We start from the raw sequence: 17,433 nt of genomic DNA on the forward strand, positions 1-17,433 counted from the left end.
TACCACTCTGGCGGGAAGGTAAACGGCGTTTCCGTGCACTGCTCTGGTTCGCCAGAAGCAACTTAGTCATGCTGGCCACATGACCGGGAAGCTATACGCTGGCTCCCTTGGCCAATAAAGCGAGATGAGCGCCGCAACCAGTCAGTCATGACTGGACCTAATGGTCAGGGGTCCCTTTACCTTTACCTTTACCTTTATTGTCAGATCATAGCAGACACATTCAACAGTCCTCGTCCTTTGCTGATTTCCACCATGAGCTGAAATGGTCTATTGCTGAGCTCATCAAAGATGGTCTCAGCAGGAATCATATTGTGTTCTGTGCTCTTGTAGCAAATGATTTAATTTGATCTTTTGCTGAAATTTGTCAGCTGCAAGGTGGCAACAAATGACTAGCATGTGCTTCATTCATAGGAAAGTGTTTCTGTGCTGAAAGATTTGGGAAGGATATAGTAAGGGTGGAGTGCTGGCAGGACAGGAGGGACATCTCCTGCACAACATTGTGCAATTTGTTTTGTTTTGTAAACCACAAGATTTGTCTTGTTTTTCAGATTTATCTTTGCTGTCCTTCTATTCCTGGACTGATGATTCAGCTCTTCCCAACTGAGCTCTTCTTAAGCATTATTTTGCAGAAATCATTAAACAATTCGCATTTAGGGAATGGCCTTTGTCCATCTTTTTTTTTAATAAAATAAAATAAAATAAATAATAAAATAAAATAAAATAAAATATTCCATATGTTGGTTCTTCTTTTTTCACTTTTCAGTTTTGCTCAGTCCAACTTCTGAGTCAGCACAGGATCAATATGTTATTGAAGCTCCTCAAATTAAGCCTGTAGCTTGATAAAGTGGAAAATAAGGCAGTGGTGTAATGGTAAAATTATGTGTGCAGGAGCTCATTATGACACATACCCACCTTTGCTAAGATCAGCATGACTGCAATGCTATGCATAGTCACCTGAGAATAGGTCCCACTTAACACAGTTTCGCTTAACTTCTGATTGCGTAGTTCCAACATAAAATGCATTGAGGTTTCACAAAAGATCTGCAGGCAGCTGAAATGCAACCTTTAGCTTATAACTGGAATTGCAAAGAAACTTGTGGAAAACTGTCACTCGTTACACAGCCAGTGTGAAGAAGGAACCTCGTTAAATAAAAAGGAAATAATTGTACAGCCTCTGCTTGATTGTCATCGCATTGTCTTTTCATTCCCTTGCCAGAGCAAGGAGAGTTAATTAATTCACCTGGTGCTTGGAACAGAGGACATCACTTCTGCTGCGAAAAGAGTCTGAAAGCTGCATTTCTCCACATTCACCCCTTAACTGCATCACTGAACACAGGGCAATGTGTACTGGGGCTGCTGCTGTGATGGATACACAACAACCTATGTGTGGTTTGTTAAGGATACTGGGAATTGTAGCTCTGTGAGGGGTAAATTACATTTCTCAGGATTTTGGGGGGAAGGGTGCTTTAAATTTATGGTGCGTACACAGCTGTAGTGTAGTCTTTGCTTGGGACATACCGGTACCTAACAGTTTTGTTCCCTGCCTAGGATCAACTTTAGGTGTACACTTACCATGCTGGAAGTAGTTTTAATTTGCCTGTCCCTGCTAGGCAGGATGGTGATGCAACTGTATTTTACCACACATTGAAATGCATCAGGCTAGCAATGAGATTGTGCGGACGCTCTAGTCTATACATAGCAAATTAACAAAAAGATGACAATTCTAGATGAAAATGCTAGTGTGGAAGGAGTATGTATCTGCATCCAAGATACATTGCCAGGAGCCCAGAGCCCCATCAACAAAGTTTATTTATATACTGATGAATCTATCATTTGTGCTCCTATGGGCGGGGGGCCCTAGCTTGAACTCCCCCCCAGTAATTAAAAGGTGTGTTGATTACTTTAAGACCATATTTTTTTGCTTGCTTTTATGTTTTCTTTAACTAGGCTCTAATTCAGTAGTTACTTAAGCTGTAGTTCTCTGAAGTGAACAGTAGCTTGTTTATTTTCATTTTCAACTCTAACAGAGTGAAGCTTTTTTGTGGTTGTTTGTTTAGAAGGGTCAAAGCCTGGAGATAAATACGGAAGCCTTTCTTTTTCCTATTACTTTTTGAAACATTGACTCAATGAGTCATGGAACCCAACCACAAGCAAGACATAGATAATAGGGAGACACTTTTGTATTCTTTGTAGCTCTCCAGGTTCATGCTCACAGGTTATGTTGAAAAGGTGGGTCTTTTAGAAGCTGTTAATATGACCATTCTAAACAGCGAATGGCTACATGCACTGAGCAGCTGCTTCAGACACACGACTGTGTGAATTCATATTTTCTAAAAGGTTGAAGCAGGTGGTATTGTACCCAGGCCATGGCTTCACTCCTAAAAAGAGACTCATGGGGTTATATGGAAATAATCCTTCCTGATTTCTTGAACAGTCCACAATCTTGCCTATACAAGAAGAAATCTCCCTTTAAATGTGTGTGGCCTATTTGCAGCTGAGCAGAGCAACTCTAATATGGCAGGTAAGCACCCTGTGTAAGGTTGCAAACCTAGGCATGTCTACTCAGAGTTCAGTGGGGCTTACTCCCAGGAAAGTGGGTTTAAGATCACAGATTTAGCAAAACTGCAGTCCAACTATTCTGTGTGACGGGGCTTGGGCAGGTTCATTTTCTGCCCTTACATTGTGTCTTATGGGGTGAATTTAGTTACATCTACATTTGGAGAGATGTAATACATTGACTTCCATGGGGGAGCATTAGGATGCAGTATATCTTTGTTTATCCTTCTCTCTGCTGCCCACACACCCCATTCCCCATGCATTTCAGCTTATCTTAAACCAGCAGGACTTCCCCTCAGCCACCATCGTTTAGTTACTCTGGTTTAACACCAGCTGGGGTGGGTTGAGAAACCACAACCTCTCACTGTTAAGATTGCACTGTCAGTCTCTGATGCGCGAGGATTTACCCTAGTCCTCGAGTAAGGAAAGAAACGCTTTCCATGCTTGTTCAAGAACACTTTCATTTCACTACCTAGGGGAGCCAGAGCAGTGTATGCTTAGGCCTTAGAGAGTTGGGACTGTGACCTGGGAGATCAGGTTTTGATCTCCTCTCCATGAAGCTCACCTGGTGCCCCTCAACCTAACCTACCTCACAGGGTTGTTGTGAGGATAAAATGGGGAAGGGAGAACCATGTACTGTTGAACCTGGGTCGACCTGGAGGACAAAAGTGGCATACAAATGTCACGAGTAAAGAATAATAAAATATGTTCCAAACCTGAGCACTGAAAGGAGCGAAACTCCATCCTGTAACGGTGAAGCCTGAGCGCCGCGAACCAGGTGCTCCTCACAACGCAGGCAAGACTTTCTATTTCTGGAAGGAGGTGCTTATTGGTCAAGTATCTTTGGGGGGGAGAAGAGCGTTTCTCTGTAACCCAGCAACTGCCTGGGACAGAAATAGGATGAAAACAGGCGAGTTCTTTTGTTTCCTGACGTGCGTGCGTTTTCAGTTTTTATTTTAAACTTCTGTGGTGCAAAGCGCACCAGCCACACACCGGGGCAAGACGGGTGAGGCCGGTGAAGTGGAAAGCGGAGAGCCCCCCCCCCGCCGGAGGCATCTCGCCTGGCCTCCCCTCCGCGCTCCCCTGGCGCAGGCTGCGAGCTGAGGAGAGGAGGGGGCTCGGCCCACCCGGCTGCGTCGACGGCCGCTGGCAGGAGGCGGGAGGGGTCGCTGTGGAGCAGGCTCTGTTCCTTCCCCCCCCCCTAAATAACGGGGCCGGGGAGAAGCGAGGAAGAGAGGAAGCGCGCTGGGGGTGGAGAAAGGAGTTCACTTTGGCGGCTTCCCTCAGGGAAGAGCTGAGCGCGCCAAGGAACAACGAGCTAATCTGTCGCCGCCGCCGCCGCCGCCGCTGCCTGGCCCGAGAGGGCGCCGAGCGCTCAAAGAGGCGAGCCAGGTAAAAGGGACGAGTCCTGGTCGCGAAGGAGCGAATCAGAGAGGGGGAGGGAAAGCAGGAGGCGAGAGCCGCCCTTCAGCCTGCGCCCAACTTCATTCGCGCGCGGCGGCGGCGGCGGCTGCAGGAGAAGGAGGAGACGGAAGGCGCGCCTTCCCGCCCGCCTCAGGTTTGGTGTCCGCCGACTGCCAGAGACTGGGTCCCCGTCGTCGGCTTCTGAAGCTTCAGGCAGCGGCTGCGAGGACGACCGAGGCTGCCTGGAGGGCTGTTGCGGAAGAGGCGAGGAGTGCGCGGCAGGAACAGGCGGCTCCCCCTACTGTGCGTGTGTGTTTGTGGAGCAGCGGCGGCGGCGGCGGCAGGACGGTGAAAGAGCGGATTATTGCTGGCTTGGAGAAGTTTGTGAGCCGGGAGAATGCATTATGAGGAGCCCTCTTCGCCGGCCTTGCAGAGACCGCGCTATGGCTGTAAGTACCCCGGCGCTGACTTGCCTCGCTCGCTGCCAACTCACTTTATTGATTACATTTGGGTTTGCGCCAAAATGGAGCACCGCGCACAGACGTGTATCTCCCCCCCCCCTTTCTGTTTCGCGGGGTTCTGGGGAGAGACTCCCGAAGCGCTCAGGTGTCGAGGCCGCCCTTGCGCCACAGAGGGACACGTGTGCGGGAAGGAGAGGTGTCCTTGGGGGCGCTGTTTGTGGTGGAGGCGACGGGAAACACCTGTCGCTGGCTTGTTACCTGAGCGCTTTGCAGGATGGTTCCTCTCCCTCCCTGCGCGGCTCCAGCAGGAAGGATTTCATAGGTCAAGGTGTCACAAGCTTGTCCGTGTGGCTCCTGTAATCTCTCGACAAGCAAGCAGGCTGAGAGAGAACTTGCTTGCTTGCTTGCTTTCTGAAGACTCTTCTGCTGGCGGAGTTCTTAGATAGAAAGGAATCTGATGTTAAATGCTCTTTTAAGTTGTGGGGGTTTTATTGGGGAGAAATAATTCTTCTGTAGAGTGTACATGCAATGTGTTAAGGCAAGGATTCCAAACACAAGTGAATCACATACTGTATTTGCTTGGAAATAAGCTCCTTGAGATCTCTAGGACTTACTCCCAAGCAAGCGTGCATAGAGGTGCTTAACACTGTAATCCTATACATGTCCACTCAGAGCTAATAAGCTCCATTTAGATAAATGGGACTTACTCTTAGGAATGAGAATATATGGTGGTGATCTTAGACTACAACCCCTATACCATGGTACCTCAGGTTACATATGCTTCAGGTTACAGACTCCGCTAACCCAGAAATAGTACCTCGGGTTAAGAACTTTGCTTCAGGATGAGAACAGAAATTGTGCTCCGGTGACGCGGTGGCAGCAGGAGGCCCCATTAGCTAAAGTGGTGCTTCTATTTAAGAACAGTTTCAGGTTAAGAACGGACCTCCAGAACGAATTAAGTATGTAACCAGAGGTACCACTGTAGATATGCCATGCCGGGAGTAATGACCAATTGATTCCCCCAACAGAGGTTTCTGTGCAACATCTCATTTTGCACGTGCATTGCAAAATATGCATCCCTCCTTATTTAGCATTAAGAAAATAGATGTGTGGTTAAAAATTATGTACAAAGCCGTTCTAATTTGCGTGTGCCCACTTCCCTAATTCCTCCTAGAAATGAAGGAATTTCTGGATTTGTTTTATCTTTAGGAGCTGGAAGTCTGCACCATTAATCAAAAGATCTTTGCTATTAGATCTGAAGGGGATGCAAAGTTAAATTAGAGTAGAATGTGCTTGTATCGTGTTTTATGCCTGAAGAGTTTATGTTGGGAGGGTGCTGAGAACACAGAGTGCCTTGACATTGTCTCCCAGCTATAATTTCCACTGCACCTTGGCAGGGAGGAGTCATGACAGTTAACTGCTGCTCTGGCTGGGCAGCAAAGGTGTGCCTGTTGTTGCAAATGTTTGCCACCCCCACCCCCAGCTGAATGTGCTATTAAACTTGCAATATTGCAACAGGCAACTGCCTTGTTCTCTGACTGTTCCCATTCCTTGAAATGTCCCACATTTGCCTGGTGGAGTTTGAAAGGGCTCTTAAAATTCCAACAGCAGCACCAGCTTCCTCTACTACATACAGCGACGCCCTGTACGGCCCCTGGGTGTCAGCCTCAAATGATAAAGCATATAGAATGCCCCTAACCTTGCCTCCAGGTGCCCCACTCTGATGAAACCTCCAAGGTTTCAGAACAGCACAGTGCAGTTTCATAATAAAGGCACCTTACTTTAGAGGACCTTTGCTTACTGGTGTTGTGTTGATGAACTCACAGTCCTGAAAAGTCAGCTTTCCTTAAAGCTTTTGAACTGGTAAGCTATATATTTTGTTCCCTGGTTGTGGCAAGCTAGCTATCCTAATTCACAAGGCTTCTATGACCTTGATGACTGCTGACACTAACTCGCTTGGGTAACATGTAGGAAAAGCACATAATGATATATTGTTCTTCTTCCTCCTGCTGCCCTGTCCCAACCTGCATTAATACCACCTGCTGCTGCTGAGATCCTCAAGAGGCCATGGTTTTGGCTGAAGTACGTGCTCTTTTCTCTGGCAATAATTGCCTACAAAGCACACCACGAGGCTCCATGGCAGAAGTTCAGAGTTCTCCTTCAGACTGAGCCAGGAAGTGGTTTGAGAAAAGATGTACCTTTCTGAGAGTGATAGCAACATAAAGCTGCAAACAGAGGAAACAGTTGTTCTTCTTTGGCAGAACTGAGCTAAGGGAACAGCTTCCAAGAACAGTTTTTAAGCCTCTGCTAGTTTCAGGTGTATTGAATACTATGCATTGTATTACTCATGGTAGCAAAGTGACATGCAAAACCAGAGTCTCCCAGTCATAGAGTAACTAATAAGTAGCTTACAAAAAAGGTGATCTTGAAAGAAGCTAAGCTCAAAGTGCCATCTTGCCATGGCCATGTCTTCCGGACTTGCACCTCATTTTCCTGTAACCTGATTTTCCCTTCTCTAATGGTGGTGGGAAATATGTGCTGACATACAGGGCAGAGCAAATAAACTGGTCCTGACAGTTTGTAATGCTTGGGTGTTCCCATGTTTGTTTGTTTTTTAAAAAAATATTCATACTTACTCAAATGTTATGTTGTGTTGCATGGCTGTTAACTCTTCCAGTTACCAAAATCACATCTTATTGTGATAAATAACCTGATGGGGTTTTTATTCACAGTCAAGTGGGGTATACCTGAAAAGTTATACCACAACTCTTCTGAAGTAAGCTAGTTGTACTTTATGAGTTTTGCTTTTCATTGACAAGGTACCTTGATGGTAAGAGCCAGTGTGATGCAATGGTTAGAGTGTTGGACTAGGACCTGGGACATATAGGTTCAAATCCCCACTCAGCTGTGAAGCTCACTAGGTGACCTTGGAGGAACAGATGAGATATAAATGTAAGAAATAAATAAGAAATAATATATTCATTCTCACAAAAAGTAGAGGATACTCATCAGATAGGGAACTGAGGCGGGAGGCAACTTCTGGTTTCAACATGGAGCCAAGCACAGTGAGCAGCTCTGGCCAATGCCAACTCACTAACAAGTGTATCTGCCTTATGTTGCATGCACATCTTCTTACATGTACATGTTAAAAACAATGCAGGAAGTAGCCTTCTGACCTGCCCATAGTTGCTCACTGAAATGATCTGAGATTTAAGCCCAAGTCTGCTGAGCTCTTAAACCCTACACTTGGTCACTGGAATAATACCAATACAGTTATTTCTGACATTCAGTTCTGTTTCTGACACATGCTTTACATTATTTGCTAATAAGTTTTTGCTGTCAGCTGCCAATCAAACTTGAGTCAGTCTAGCTAACTTGTTCTATATTTGGAGATCAGTGTTTTGCAAAGAAAATAAGAAAGGCTGTAGGGCTTTTAGGTTCTTCCCCACCCACTCCCGAGTCTTCTTTACTTCATGTGATATTTTATTTTAAAAAACGCTGTTGTGATTATAATGTAGATAAATTAAAATTCCACATGGACTTGTGTGTTGTAGTTTACTACGTTTTTAATATGAACATACTGATATTTTAAGAGTTGTTGTGGCAACTGAGAGCTTTGGTAACTCCAGAGGGGTAGCCATGTTAGCTTCTTGTATCAAAAACAACAAGGAATCTTGTAAGTACCTTGAAGGTTAAAACATTTTATTATTAACTTTTGTGGACTGGGAAAAACAGATACATGAAGCGTTTTCCTCAGTTGCAGGTTTACAGGCATGTTTTATTTCCCTCTGGTCTTTTTGCTTAATTTGGTGTTCATCTTTAAGTTGGCTGGGGTAGAATGTGTCCTTTTTGTGTTACTGCACTTTAGTTAATAATTGTCTGATATATTGTCTAATCTTTCATAAGAGCCTGTTTTATCACATGCTCTTTACTTTTGAAGTGCATTTTTTCTATGTGAACGTATGCCATAAATTAGTTTCTCAAGCGTTACAATATGTTAAGTGGCCATTGTAATGTATTTGATTGCTTGAGATCAGTTGAGTGACTGATGATTCGAGGCACAACAGCTAGTATGGAAGCAACTGATGATTTTTCGGTGACCAATAATTTCTGGAAGATTCTTTTCAAGGGCCTGTCAAGACTCCTATCACTGCTTGCTGAGGTTGGACTGAGATTAGTGTTCTGAAGAGGAAGTGTGTGTGTCAGAGAGAACAGTTCCGCAGATGAACTGTAGCTAGCGAGTTAAGTCAGGGAGGAAGATGTCCTTGTGTTTTGTATGTCTGTTGTGACTAGCTAGAAAAATGATGGGAAAAGGTTGTTTTTTTCAGGCTAATGTTTTTGCAGTGTTGTCTGGTTTTCCATGCTTAACATGTTTGCAAATTCACTGATTATGGCAAGGGGAGGACACTTGCTATAGCAAGTGAATGTGCAAATATTGTAAGCATGGGGAGCTTGACAACACTGCATTGACGCTAGTGTGCAACAGTGTTTGCAAATTCGTTTGCTAATGCTAGGGTAAGTGCCCTCATCCCCTCACCTCTTGCCTCCAGTGGTTGGTGAGGCCCAGACTCATCCTTCTTCCTGATCTTGCAAGAAGCTGCCCCAGTGTCAGTGGTAGTGGGCTTGGGAAGGTATAGTTGGAATGTAATAGCTGATCACCATCAGGGGCAGGGAGCCCTAGATGTTTGGTCCCTGTCTGCTGCCCAAGTCCTCCCGCTCCTATAGAAACTCTGGTAGCTTATCCATTGAGCCTTCAGGTTTGTTGGTGTTGCTAGTGAATGCCAGGTCAATTCATGAAACCATGCTCATCTATGACTTGATTTTGGATGAAAGGACTGACCTGGTGTGTACTACCAGTACCACCTAACTCAGTTTTGTGCATCTGGATACTTGATACAGCTCCAAACCAGACTCTGTGTGTGTGTGTGGGTGTGTGGGTGGGTGGGTGTTGTTGTTGTTGTTGTTGTTGTTTTGTTGCTGCTGCTGTTAATAGAAGCACCATCTCCTTTACCAGAAAACCTATTGATCATGGGATGACCGTAGAGGGTCTGCTCCTGGTGTTGGGCCAGAAAAATGGCCAGGGAATGCTGCTGGCCTATTGAAAACCCAGTGACATCCTGCCTAAGCGAGCTGAGGTACAGGTGTAGTTTTGCGGGACTTAGTCCTAGGTGACTTCATATCCACATGGAGGCTCAAGACTTCATGACAGCTATGGGGCTGCATCAAAGTAGTCATTGATGCAACACATTGGGCAGGGCACGCCATTGACTTGGTCTTTACTGTGAGTGATATGAGGGATGGACCAAAGATGGTGGTGAAATGCACTCCTTGTAATGGTTGCACTCCCTGTTCAGATGGCCCACCTTTGGAGACTGATGGAACCTGAAGGGTTCTTGAGTGCTCTGAGGGATCTTTCAGAGGATAAAGACCACAATCCTTATGCAATAGCACAATGAAATGGGCAGCTCCCGGGCAGCCTCCTCAGTGTTGTAGAGACTGAGCAGTTCCTTGGTATTCTGGGGAGTTCTGAGGTATGAAGCAAGCCAGACGAAGGCTTGTACATGGTGCAAATGTCACTCCAAAGCTGACTGGAGTCTGGCTAACACACATAATTGTGCCTACCATGTGGCAGCGCAGACTTCAAAGAAAACTCACTTCACAGCTTGCATTGCATCCTTTGATAGCCAGCCAGGAGAGTTAATTTGTACAGTCCAGTGGTTACTGACTCCCACTGTGGGGGAGGAATCGCTGGAGGTTTTGAGGATTCAGTGTGACCAACAGGCTACACAAATTGCTTGACTTCATGGAGGACAATGTTGTCAATTGCAATTAGCCACAATGGCTATGTTACACTGCCAGAGACAGTACGCCTCCAAAGACCAGGTGCTGAGAATCGCAGGTAGGCAGAATCTGTTGCACTCATGTCCTGCTTGCAGGCTTTCCACGGTCATCTTGTTGGCCACTGTGAGAACAAGATGTTGGACTAGATGATCCAGCAGGGCTCTTCTTATATACTTACTGCAGTACTTCAGAGTGATCTTGACCCTGCAGTTGCTGCAGTTTCAGATGCAGTATCTAATGCCATAGTCTAAAATACTCTAGTATTTTCTCATTTCTTTTCCCTCCACATCCATAGGGTAGCAACATTCTTGTTTTGTTCTTCTAAAGAACTTCACACACTTTTATGTGTAGAAGTATATTAGGGAACCGCCAAATACTTAATGTAGAAAGCACAATACTGTAGAAGCACAACCTTGTTTTGAGGCAGCCCAGGTTCGCCTCCAAACTCACAGGTGCTTGACCACCTGAGATCAGTGTTAGGAGGTGAATGAAGTGAAATGCAAGATGATGGCCACAATTTCAGTAGCAATGCAACTACATCATCTGTGACCACCTTTCTTTTAAAATAGTACTCATGCTTGACTTCATGCTAAGAAGTGGATAGGCTGAAGTTCTTGATCCACAACTCTTTTTTTAAAAATCAGCAGCTGCACATTTTGGAGTAGATTTGAATTCTCAACAATGCAAAGATGTATCACTTGCTCTTAAGGAGCTGCAGCCATTAACCATAACACTTTATTTGAAGCATTGTTCAGCCAAGTGAAGCACTTAATGAAAGTTCCTTTGATTTCACATTGGGATAATTTAAGCACATGCTTGGCTTTCCCTTTGAGAGCCATGGAACTTGTCTTTAACTTGTGTTTTAGTTGTGTCCACTGCTTGAAAATGTATCGCTATTTAAATACATGGTTCCCTAAGTGGATAAGCGGGTAACTTTCATATAGTAATGGATTTATCAGGTCAGGAGAAACCTGAATGGAACAGCTTTTCTTCTTTAAAATAAAAGAGTGAGCTGTATGTGTACTTTCTAGGTGTACCCAGTGTTTTCCAGTTATTGCGGGTTTCTTCAAACAGTTCTCGGCTAGGTACAAGTATTGATGACTGTAATTTGGCAGCCAGACATGTTTATCTTCACCTTTTTTTATTCATAGTTAATGAGTAACTGCTAAACGAGGATGGCCACATAATGTCTGAATTTTACTGAAGGAAAAGACCTTAAAAGCATTCACACCTAGTATCATGCTCCAGTTTTAAGATCCCTGTCCCGAATGGCTAAATTTCATGGTCTCAAAATCACACAAAAAGTAAAGGAAGTTGTGCTGGTTCATTGGAAAAATCCACAGTTAGTAATCAATGCCTTTGTTAGGCCAACCCTAACATTACAAAATCACAAGGAAGCTTCAGAGCTCTTCAATGGCTTGGATCAGGCATAGGCAAACTCAGCCCTCCAGATGTTTTGGGACTACGACTCCCATCATCCCTAGCTGGACCAGTGTCAGGGATGATGGGAGTTGTAGTCCCAAAACATCTGCAGGGCCAAGTTTGCCTATGCCTGGTCTGGATGGTACATTTCATCATCCTAATGCAAGTTCTGGAGTATTCAAAAGCTTAAGATTTTGGGATTTTTCTTGCAGGCCAAAATGACCTTTACTATTTTTGTGTTGTGGTGGATATTAAATATATCTGCCAAGCAATAGAATCCTAAAACTGGAAGAAATGGACTATCTACCCGGTGACGATGGAAGTTTACTTTTTGAGAGCTACATGCCCTTCAGCAACTAGGCAATGCTACTGTTTGGCTTCTGTTGTCTCTTTTGCATAGTGCACCACCTAAAATTAATTTCCATCTCTGCTAATATAAGAACTGCAAGGTTTATTCTGATAGTGGTCTGTGGCACGTCTTTGAAGAACAGTGGGAGCAGTGTTTGTGAACCCAGTGGCCCAGTCTGCCCATAAGGTAAACCAGACAGACTTGAAGTGATGTTCTTTCTTTTTTGGAGGGGAGGGCGGAAGGAAGCACTTGGAATACAATAAAATCAAATATAAGAAATAAAAAGGCATAAAAATACAATTAAAAATCATACCGCATCCAGCACAGCACATTATAATTGCTACAATAGGCAGAAAGGGCATGAAGTGGTCTTCCAAGGCCCTCAGCAGTTTTCAAGAGGTTGGCTGGTGGTAGCTCAAAACCACTGGAGTAGAACAGGCTATGAAGGGAGTATTGTTGTCACTTCCTGATATGAACTGTGATTGCTTCATAATTAGCACTTGCACATGTGGGAACCAGAAGATAAGAACAAAGACCTGATAACATTCCTTAGTTCTGATATCCATATGTGATAATACGTCAACTCTGCTTTTAATGCTTCTGTCCTATATTGACTAGGCACTTGCATTATTTTGTGACGTTCTTCCCTGGGTGATAACTTTTACCATGCCATTTTCATGAGGTGAGATGTGCTTGTGAAGGCGTCGCCATAGGGCTGCCACCTTTTTGGTTCCAAGGTATCATATGGCTATGATCCAGGTCTGCCACCTTCTTCTTCACAGAGGAGTTGTTTAAATGTGAGCCACAAATGTGGTGCTGACCTTTAAAGCCCTAAATGGCCTTGGCCCAGTATACCTGATGGAGCGTCTCCACCCCCATCGCTCAGCCCAGACACTCAGGTCCAGCATCGAGGGCCTTCTGGCAGTTCCCTCACTGCGAGAAGTGAGGTTACAGGGAACCAAGTACAGGGCCTTCTTGGTAGTGGCACTCGCACTGTGGAATGCCCTCCTATCAGATGTCAAGGAAATAAACAACTATCTGACTTTTAGAAGACATCTGAAGGCAGCCCTGTTTAGGGAGGTTTTTAATTTTTGATGAATTATTGTATTTTAATCTTTTGTTGGAAGCCGCCCAGAGTAGCTGGGGAAACCCAGCCAGATGGGCAGGGTATAAATAAATTATTATTATAATTTATTATAGCTGTGGGTTGTGTGATCTGCTTTTAGCTATTCCCTCTCTTCTAACTTCCTGGCCTTTCATGTGTGGTCATTGTGTCTTTCCTTCAAGATGGGGAAGGGAAAACTTAGATCGGGTTTCCATTTATTTAATCCACTCATCATTTTTAATTACAGAATTAGTAGCCAGTTTGCACAACCACCTCACATGGTATTCTGCAAAACATAATGAATTTACATTTTGGTTTGTTAAGCTGCCACGTGTCTTTAATTTTGTGGTTTATATAGTAACTGAATTGAAATTGAAGCAAGAAACATGTCCAACTGGTTAATTTGAACTGGTGTCTTTACTACATCAACGTGCATTTGTTCAAATATTGGCCATTGTGGAAAATTGCCACTTAGGAGTGGCTGGTACTGTGCGATCAAGGCATTACAGTTTAGTTTTATTCACTCTGAATACTTTTCCTGTATTGGTTCCTCTTTCCCTTCCTGACCCTCAGAGACATGGGGAGCATAGAGTAGGGAACAGAAGCTGCCCAATGTGCCATTTTGACAAGTGGGCAAGGTTGTCCCACATGTCAGTCACCTGGCCTGGTGTCAGTAAAATGGTTTCTTTGTAGGTGTGACTTGATCCCTGCCTTCAGAGGAAGATCCTTTGTACTGCTGGCTTAATTTCAAGATGGTGATGCAAAGGGATATTTGGGCTTACAGCAAGACATTGACTGTATGAGGCTCTCTTTCTCTCTCTCTCTCTCTCTCTCTCTCTCTCTCTCTCTCTCTCTCTCTCTCTCTTTGTGTGTGTGTGTGTGCAGTGGCGTAGCGTGGGGGGTGCAGGGGCGGCCGGCCACACCGGGCGCAACATCTGGGGGTTAGGGTTCGAGGCGCAAATCCACGGCTTAGGGGGCACAAATTACTTGCCTTGCCCCGGGTGCTGACAACCCACGCTACGCCACTGGGTGGGTGGGTGGGTGGAAAGAGAGGAAAGCACTTCCATAATCTATTCTCCCCCGGCTTTTTGAGCAAAATCTAATGTTATGACTATGAGGCCCATCAGAAGTGAGTCCAATGACACAAGGGCAGGTTTTTGTGGGTAGGGGAAAATATTGTCTTAACCAATGCATAGCCATTCTTGGATTTTATGTGCCTGGATCAAAAACTGCTGCTGGCACTGTAAATAGAGCTGTCTGGGTGAAAAAACGAGTGAAAAAATCTGCAGTCAAAGCTGTTGTGTGAAAGGGAAGGCTTGGCAACAGGAGACTTATGTGGATTTTTTTGGGATTTCCCAGATTTTGAAGTGGGGAGTCCTTTGCAAAACCAATTTAGATGACAACCTCACTACAAATTGACAGCTGGCATCGAGCCATCCCTTTCTCATGACTGCTTTAATCTGAGATGGTTAGTGATCCACATGAAGTGATGTTGCTGAATTTTGGGATGGGATTCAGGTTGAAAATAAGGGGTGTTCTTGCTATCTTAGCTTAAAATCCATTTGAACTTTGGTTTTAGGCTTGCCTTGCAAATAAATTTGGGGTACGCATTCCAAGCTGCTCCTATCCTCATTTTCCTATTCAGGAAGTGGGCATGAACGGGAGGGCTGTTCCTTTAACCTTCATTAGGCCTGAAAGCTTTTTTGCAGGAATTGTTAGCTTGCAAAGGATTACAGAGTGTTAAAGACATTAGTGTCTTTATACCTGGGTTCCTGTTAATAGACGTTAAATTAGAAACAATAAATGTCAGGGAAGCACGGAAATATAAGAGAATAGCAGTTTATGTTGTGAACCACCCTTTGATCTTTGATCTTTGGATGAAAGACAGTATACAAATGTAATTAAATGATAGATAGATAAATAAATAAATAAATTGGAGCAAAGCAGTGTGGAATGTCGAAATCTGCTGCCAAGACACAGGGCAGAGTATGGAATAACTGGTATTGGGCTGTTGTGAGAGACATGTGTGCTGGGGATAAATGGCAAGAAATTGCTGTCAATTTCTTGGTGAAAACTTTGGGAGTTTCCTTGGGAGTTGGTCCTTCCTAACCTATTTTGATGCCCTTTTATTGGCCTTCTTGTTACCTTGTATTGGGAGAATTTTCCCAGTTACTATTTGAGAACTTCGAGCCAGAATATTAAGAATCTTGGAATTAGGTGTTCTAAGTAAAGCCAAAATGTTGCATCTGATTATTTGCTGGACCAATTAAAAAAAGTGAGTGATATGTTTTTGTTCAGTGTGGTTCGTTGTTCCATGTGATCTGGCCCCATGCCTTATAGAAAAATGCATATAATCGAGTTTGGGGAATGACAGCCATTCAGGTGAGTCATTCAGAAAATTTCTGGATCAGTGCTGTTAGCCTCTAAACAGCTTCAGGATTGGTGTGGACTATTCTGGAGAAGTTTATTCTATGTGGTTCCCCACTTCAAGTGTTAATGGTGAGAGAAGTGAGACAGAACCATTCATAGGTGGCAGCTGCAGCGCTTGGGTAATACCTAAATTGGCCTTCAGTCAACTGTACGAATTCATTGGGAGCCTTAGAATCTCAAAATGGTTTAAGTTTCTAATTCTGATATTCCTGTTTGTGGGGGAAATGAGTTTTTATATCAATGGATACTTTGTTGGACATTATTGTAACAATTTATTTGTCTAGAAAATGAAATGCAATTTAAACTGGTTTTACTTTTAATATAAGTAGTTCAAAAGTGCAGGCTTTGGAAGCCAAAGTATTGCCTCTAAACTTAAAATCAGATCAAAAGTAATCATGGAGAAAGCTGTTAGGAATTTCCAAGGTGAATTAAATGCTTATATTGAATTGGGAAGACTAAAAACCAATATTCTAGATGGGCAGCAAGTGACCTCTTGTGCTTTAAAAGGATTTGTTCCAGCTGTGTGAGCTGGAAAATCTAAAGCTTTCCCACCAATTAACCTAACTCTGAAACTCAGCAATTTGAAGTAATTCAGATGTATTGCGTCTGTAGAATGGTGCAGAGAACCACACTACTGAACTTTCCCTGGTATGTTTTAGGAATGAGGGTCTTCTCAATGATGAAGGGTTGTGACTCTGGTAGAGCACATGCTTTGCAGTGCAAGAGATCCTAGGTACAGTTCCCAGTTTTCCCAGGTAGAACCAGGAAAGACCTCTGTCTGAAACCCTGAAGAGCCACCATCAGTCAGTTTAGACAATGCTAAGCAAGATGGACCAATAGTCTGACTCGGTTTAATGCAGCTGCTTAGCTTCCTATTTATATACCAGTATTCCCAGGATAAAGTATAAGAAAACAATCCAAACATGTCACTTCAAAAGGTCTATGTGCAGTAATCCAAACAGAAGAAACCTGGAATAGCTGTCATGACAAAGCAAGGGAAAATATATTTGTTTCAAACCCATATATAAGAACATAGGCAGCTGTGCTTGCAGAGTGAATTTGGAGCTGATTTTGTTTTGCATATTTTTCTACAGTATATGGTTTACAATAGTATAGTTCTGGATACAGTAATGATGTTCATTTAATGATTGCACATAAATATAATAGCCAAACAAATACTGAGTTCTATTCAGATGAGATCAGTTTCACCCATGTCACAAGACTAGAATAATGTATAAAGTTTTGGGGAAATACTTGTTGAAAAAAACAAGCTGAAGTTATTCTGGACACAGATTGCATGTAACTGTGTTGATAATTTAACTGGGGTGGGAACCCAAAGTAATAGTAGAGTGGTTTTATTTTTTTCCTTGTTGATCTTCTTCCCACCACCACCCCTTATTAAGATAAACTGAAGTCCCAAACAAGAGGGGTTTTCATGTTCTATCAAAACACTTCATTAGGCTGGATGCTAAGCAAAAAACAAAAGAAAACAAAAAAGCAGTTTGGAGGGAATTGGAGAAGGAAATGTTGTTGGGCAAGATGGGAAAAAGCCTGAATCTGCATTTTGTAATATTCTTAAAATGGAATGGGGGAGTTTGCACAACTTGATTAGGCACAACTTGGTAGGAGGCCGGAGGAAATAATTTTAAAAATCTGAGTTTGCAGTAAAGACTAGGAACAGAGAAGCATGATTGTTTCCCCATTCAAAATATAAATACCAGTAGTTTTTCAGTTCTGTCTTTATCACTAATCTGGTGTGATACTGTCTGAGGCAAAGTAAAGAAAATGTGAGAGTACTTATTGGCAAAGATGGAAATCATTTTAATAATCACTTTATTATTTATACCTCACCCATATGACTGGGT

The 17,433-nt window shown here is 43.6% G+C and overlaps 1 protein-coding gene across 2 annotated transcripts in view; it reads left to right on the top strand.

The window, feature by feature from the left end:
* Nucleotides 1-3,764: 3,764 nt before the first annotated feature.
* The window catches only part of IQGAP2 (IQ motif containing GTPase activating protein 2), a 121,320-nt gene continuing 107,651 nt past the window's right edge, over nucleotides 3,765-17,433 (top strand). Inside the window, exon 1 of one of the 2 annotated variants that reach the window (XM_081929336.1) lies at nucleotides 3,765-4,409. In XM_081929336.1, the coding sequence (XP_081785462.1) occupies nucleotides 4,358-4,409 (52 nt within the window). In that variant the 5' untranslated portion in view covers nucleotides 3,765-4,357. The remainder of the gene's footprint in view (nucleotides 4,410-17,433) is intronic. The other variant, XM_081929337.1, reaches the window with a different exon arrangement.

The sequence above is a fragment of the Podarcis melisellensis genome (assembly GCF_964234715.1).
Source record: "Podarcis melisellensis genome assembly, chromosome: 11".
NCBI lineage: Eukaryota > Metazoa > Chordata > Lepidosauria > Squamata > Lacertidae > Podarcis > Podarcis melisellensis.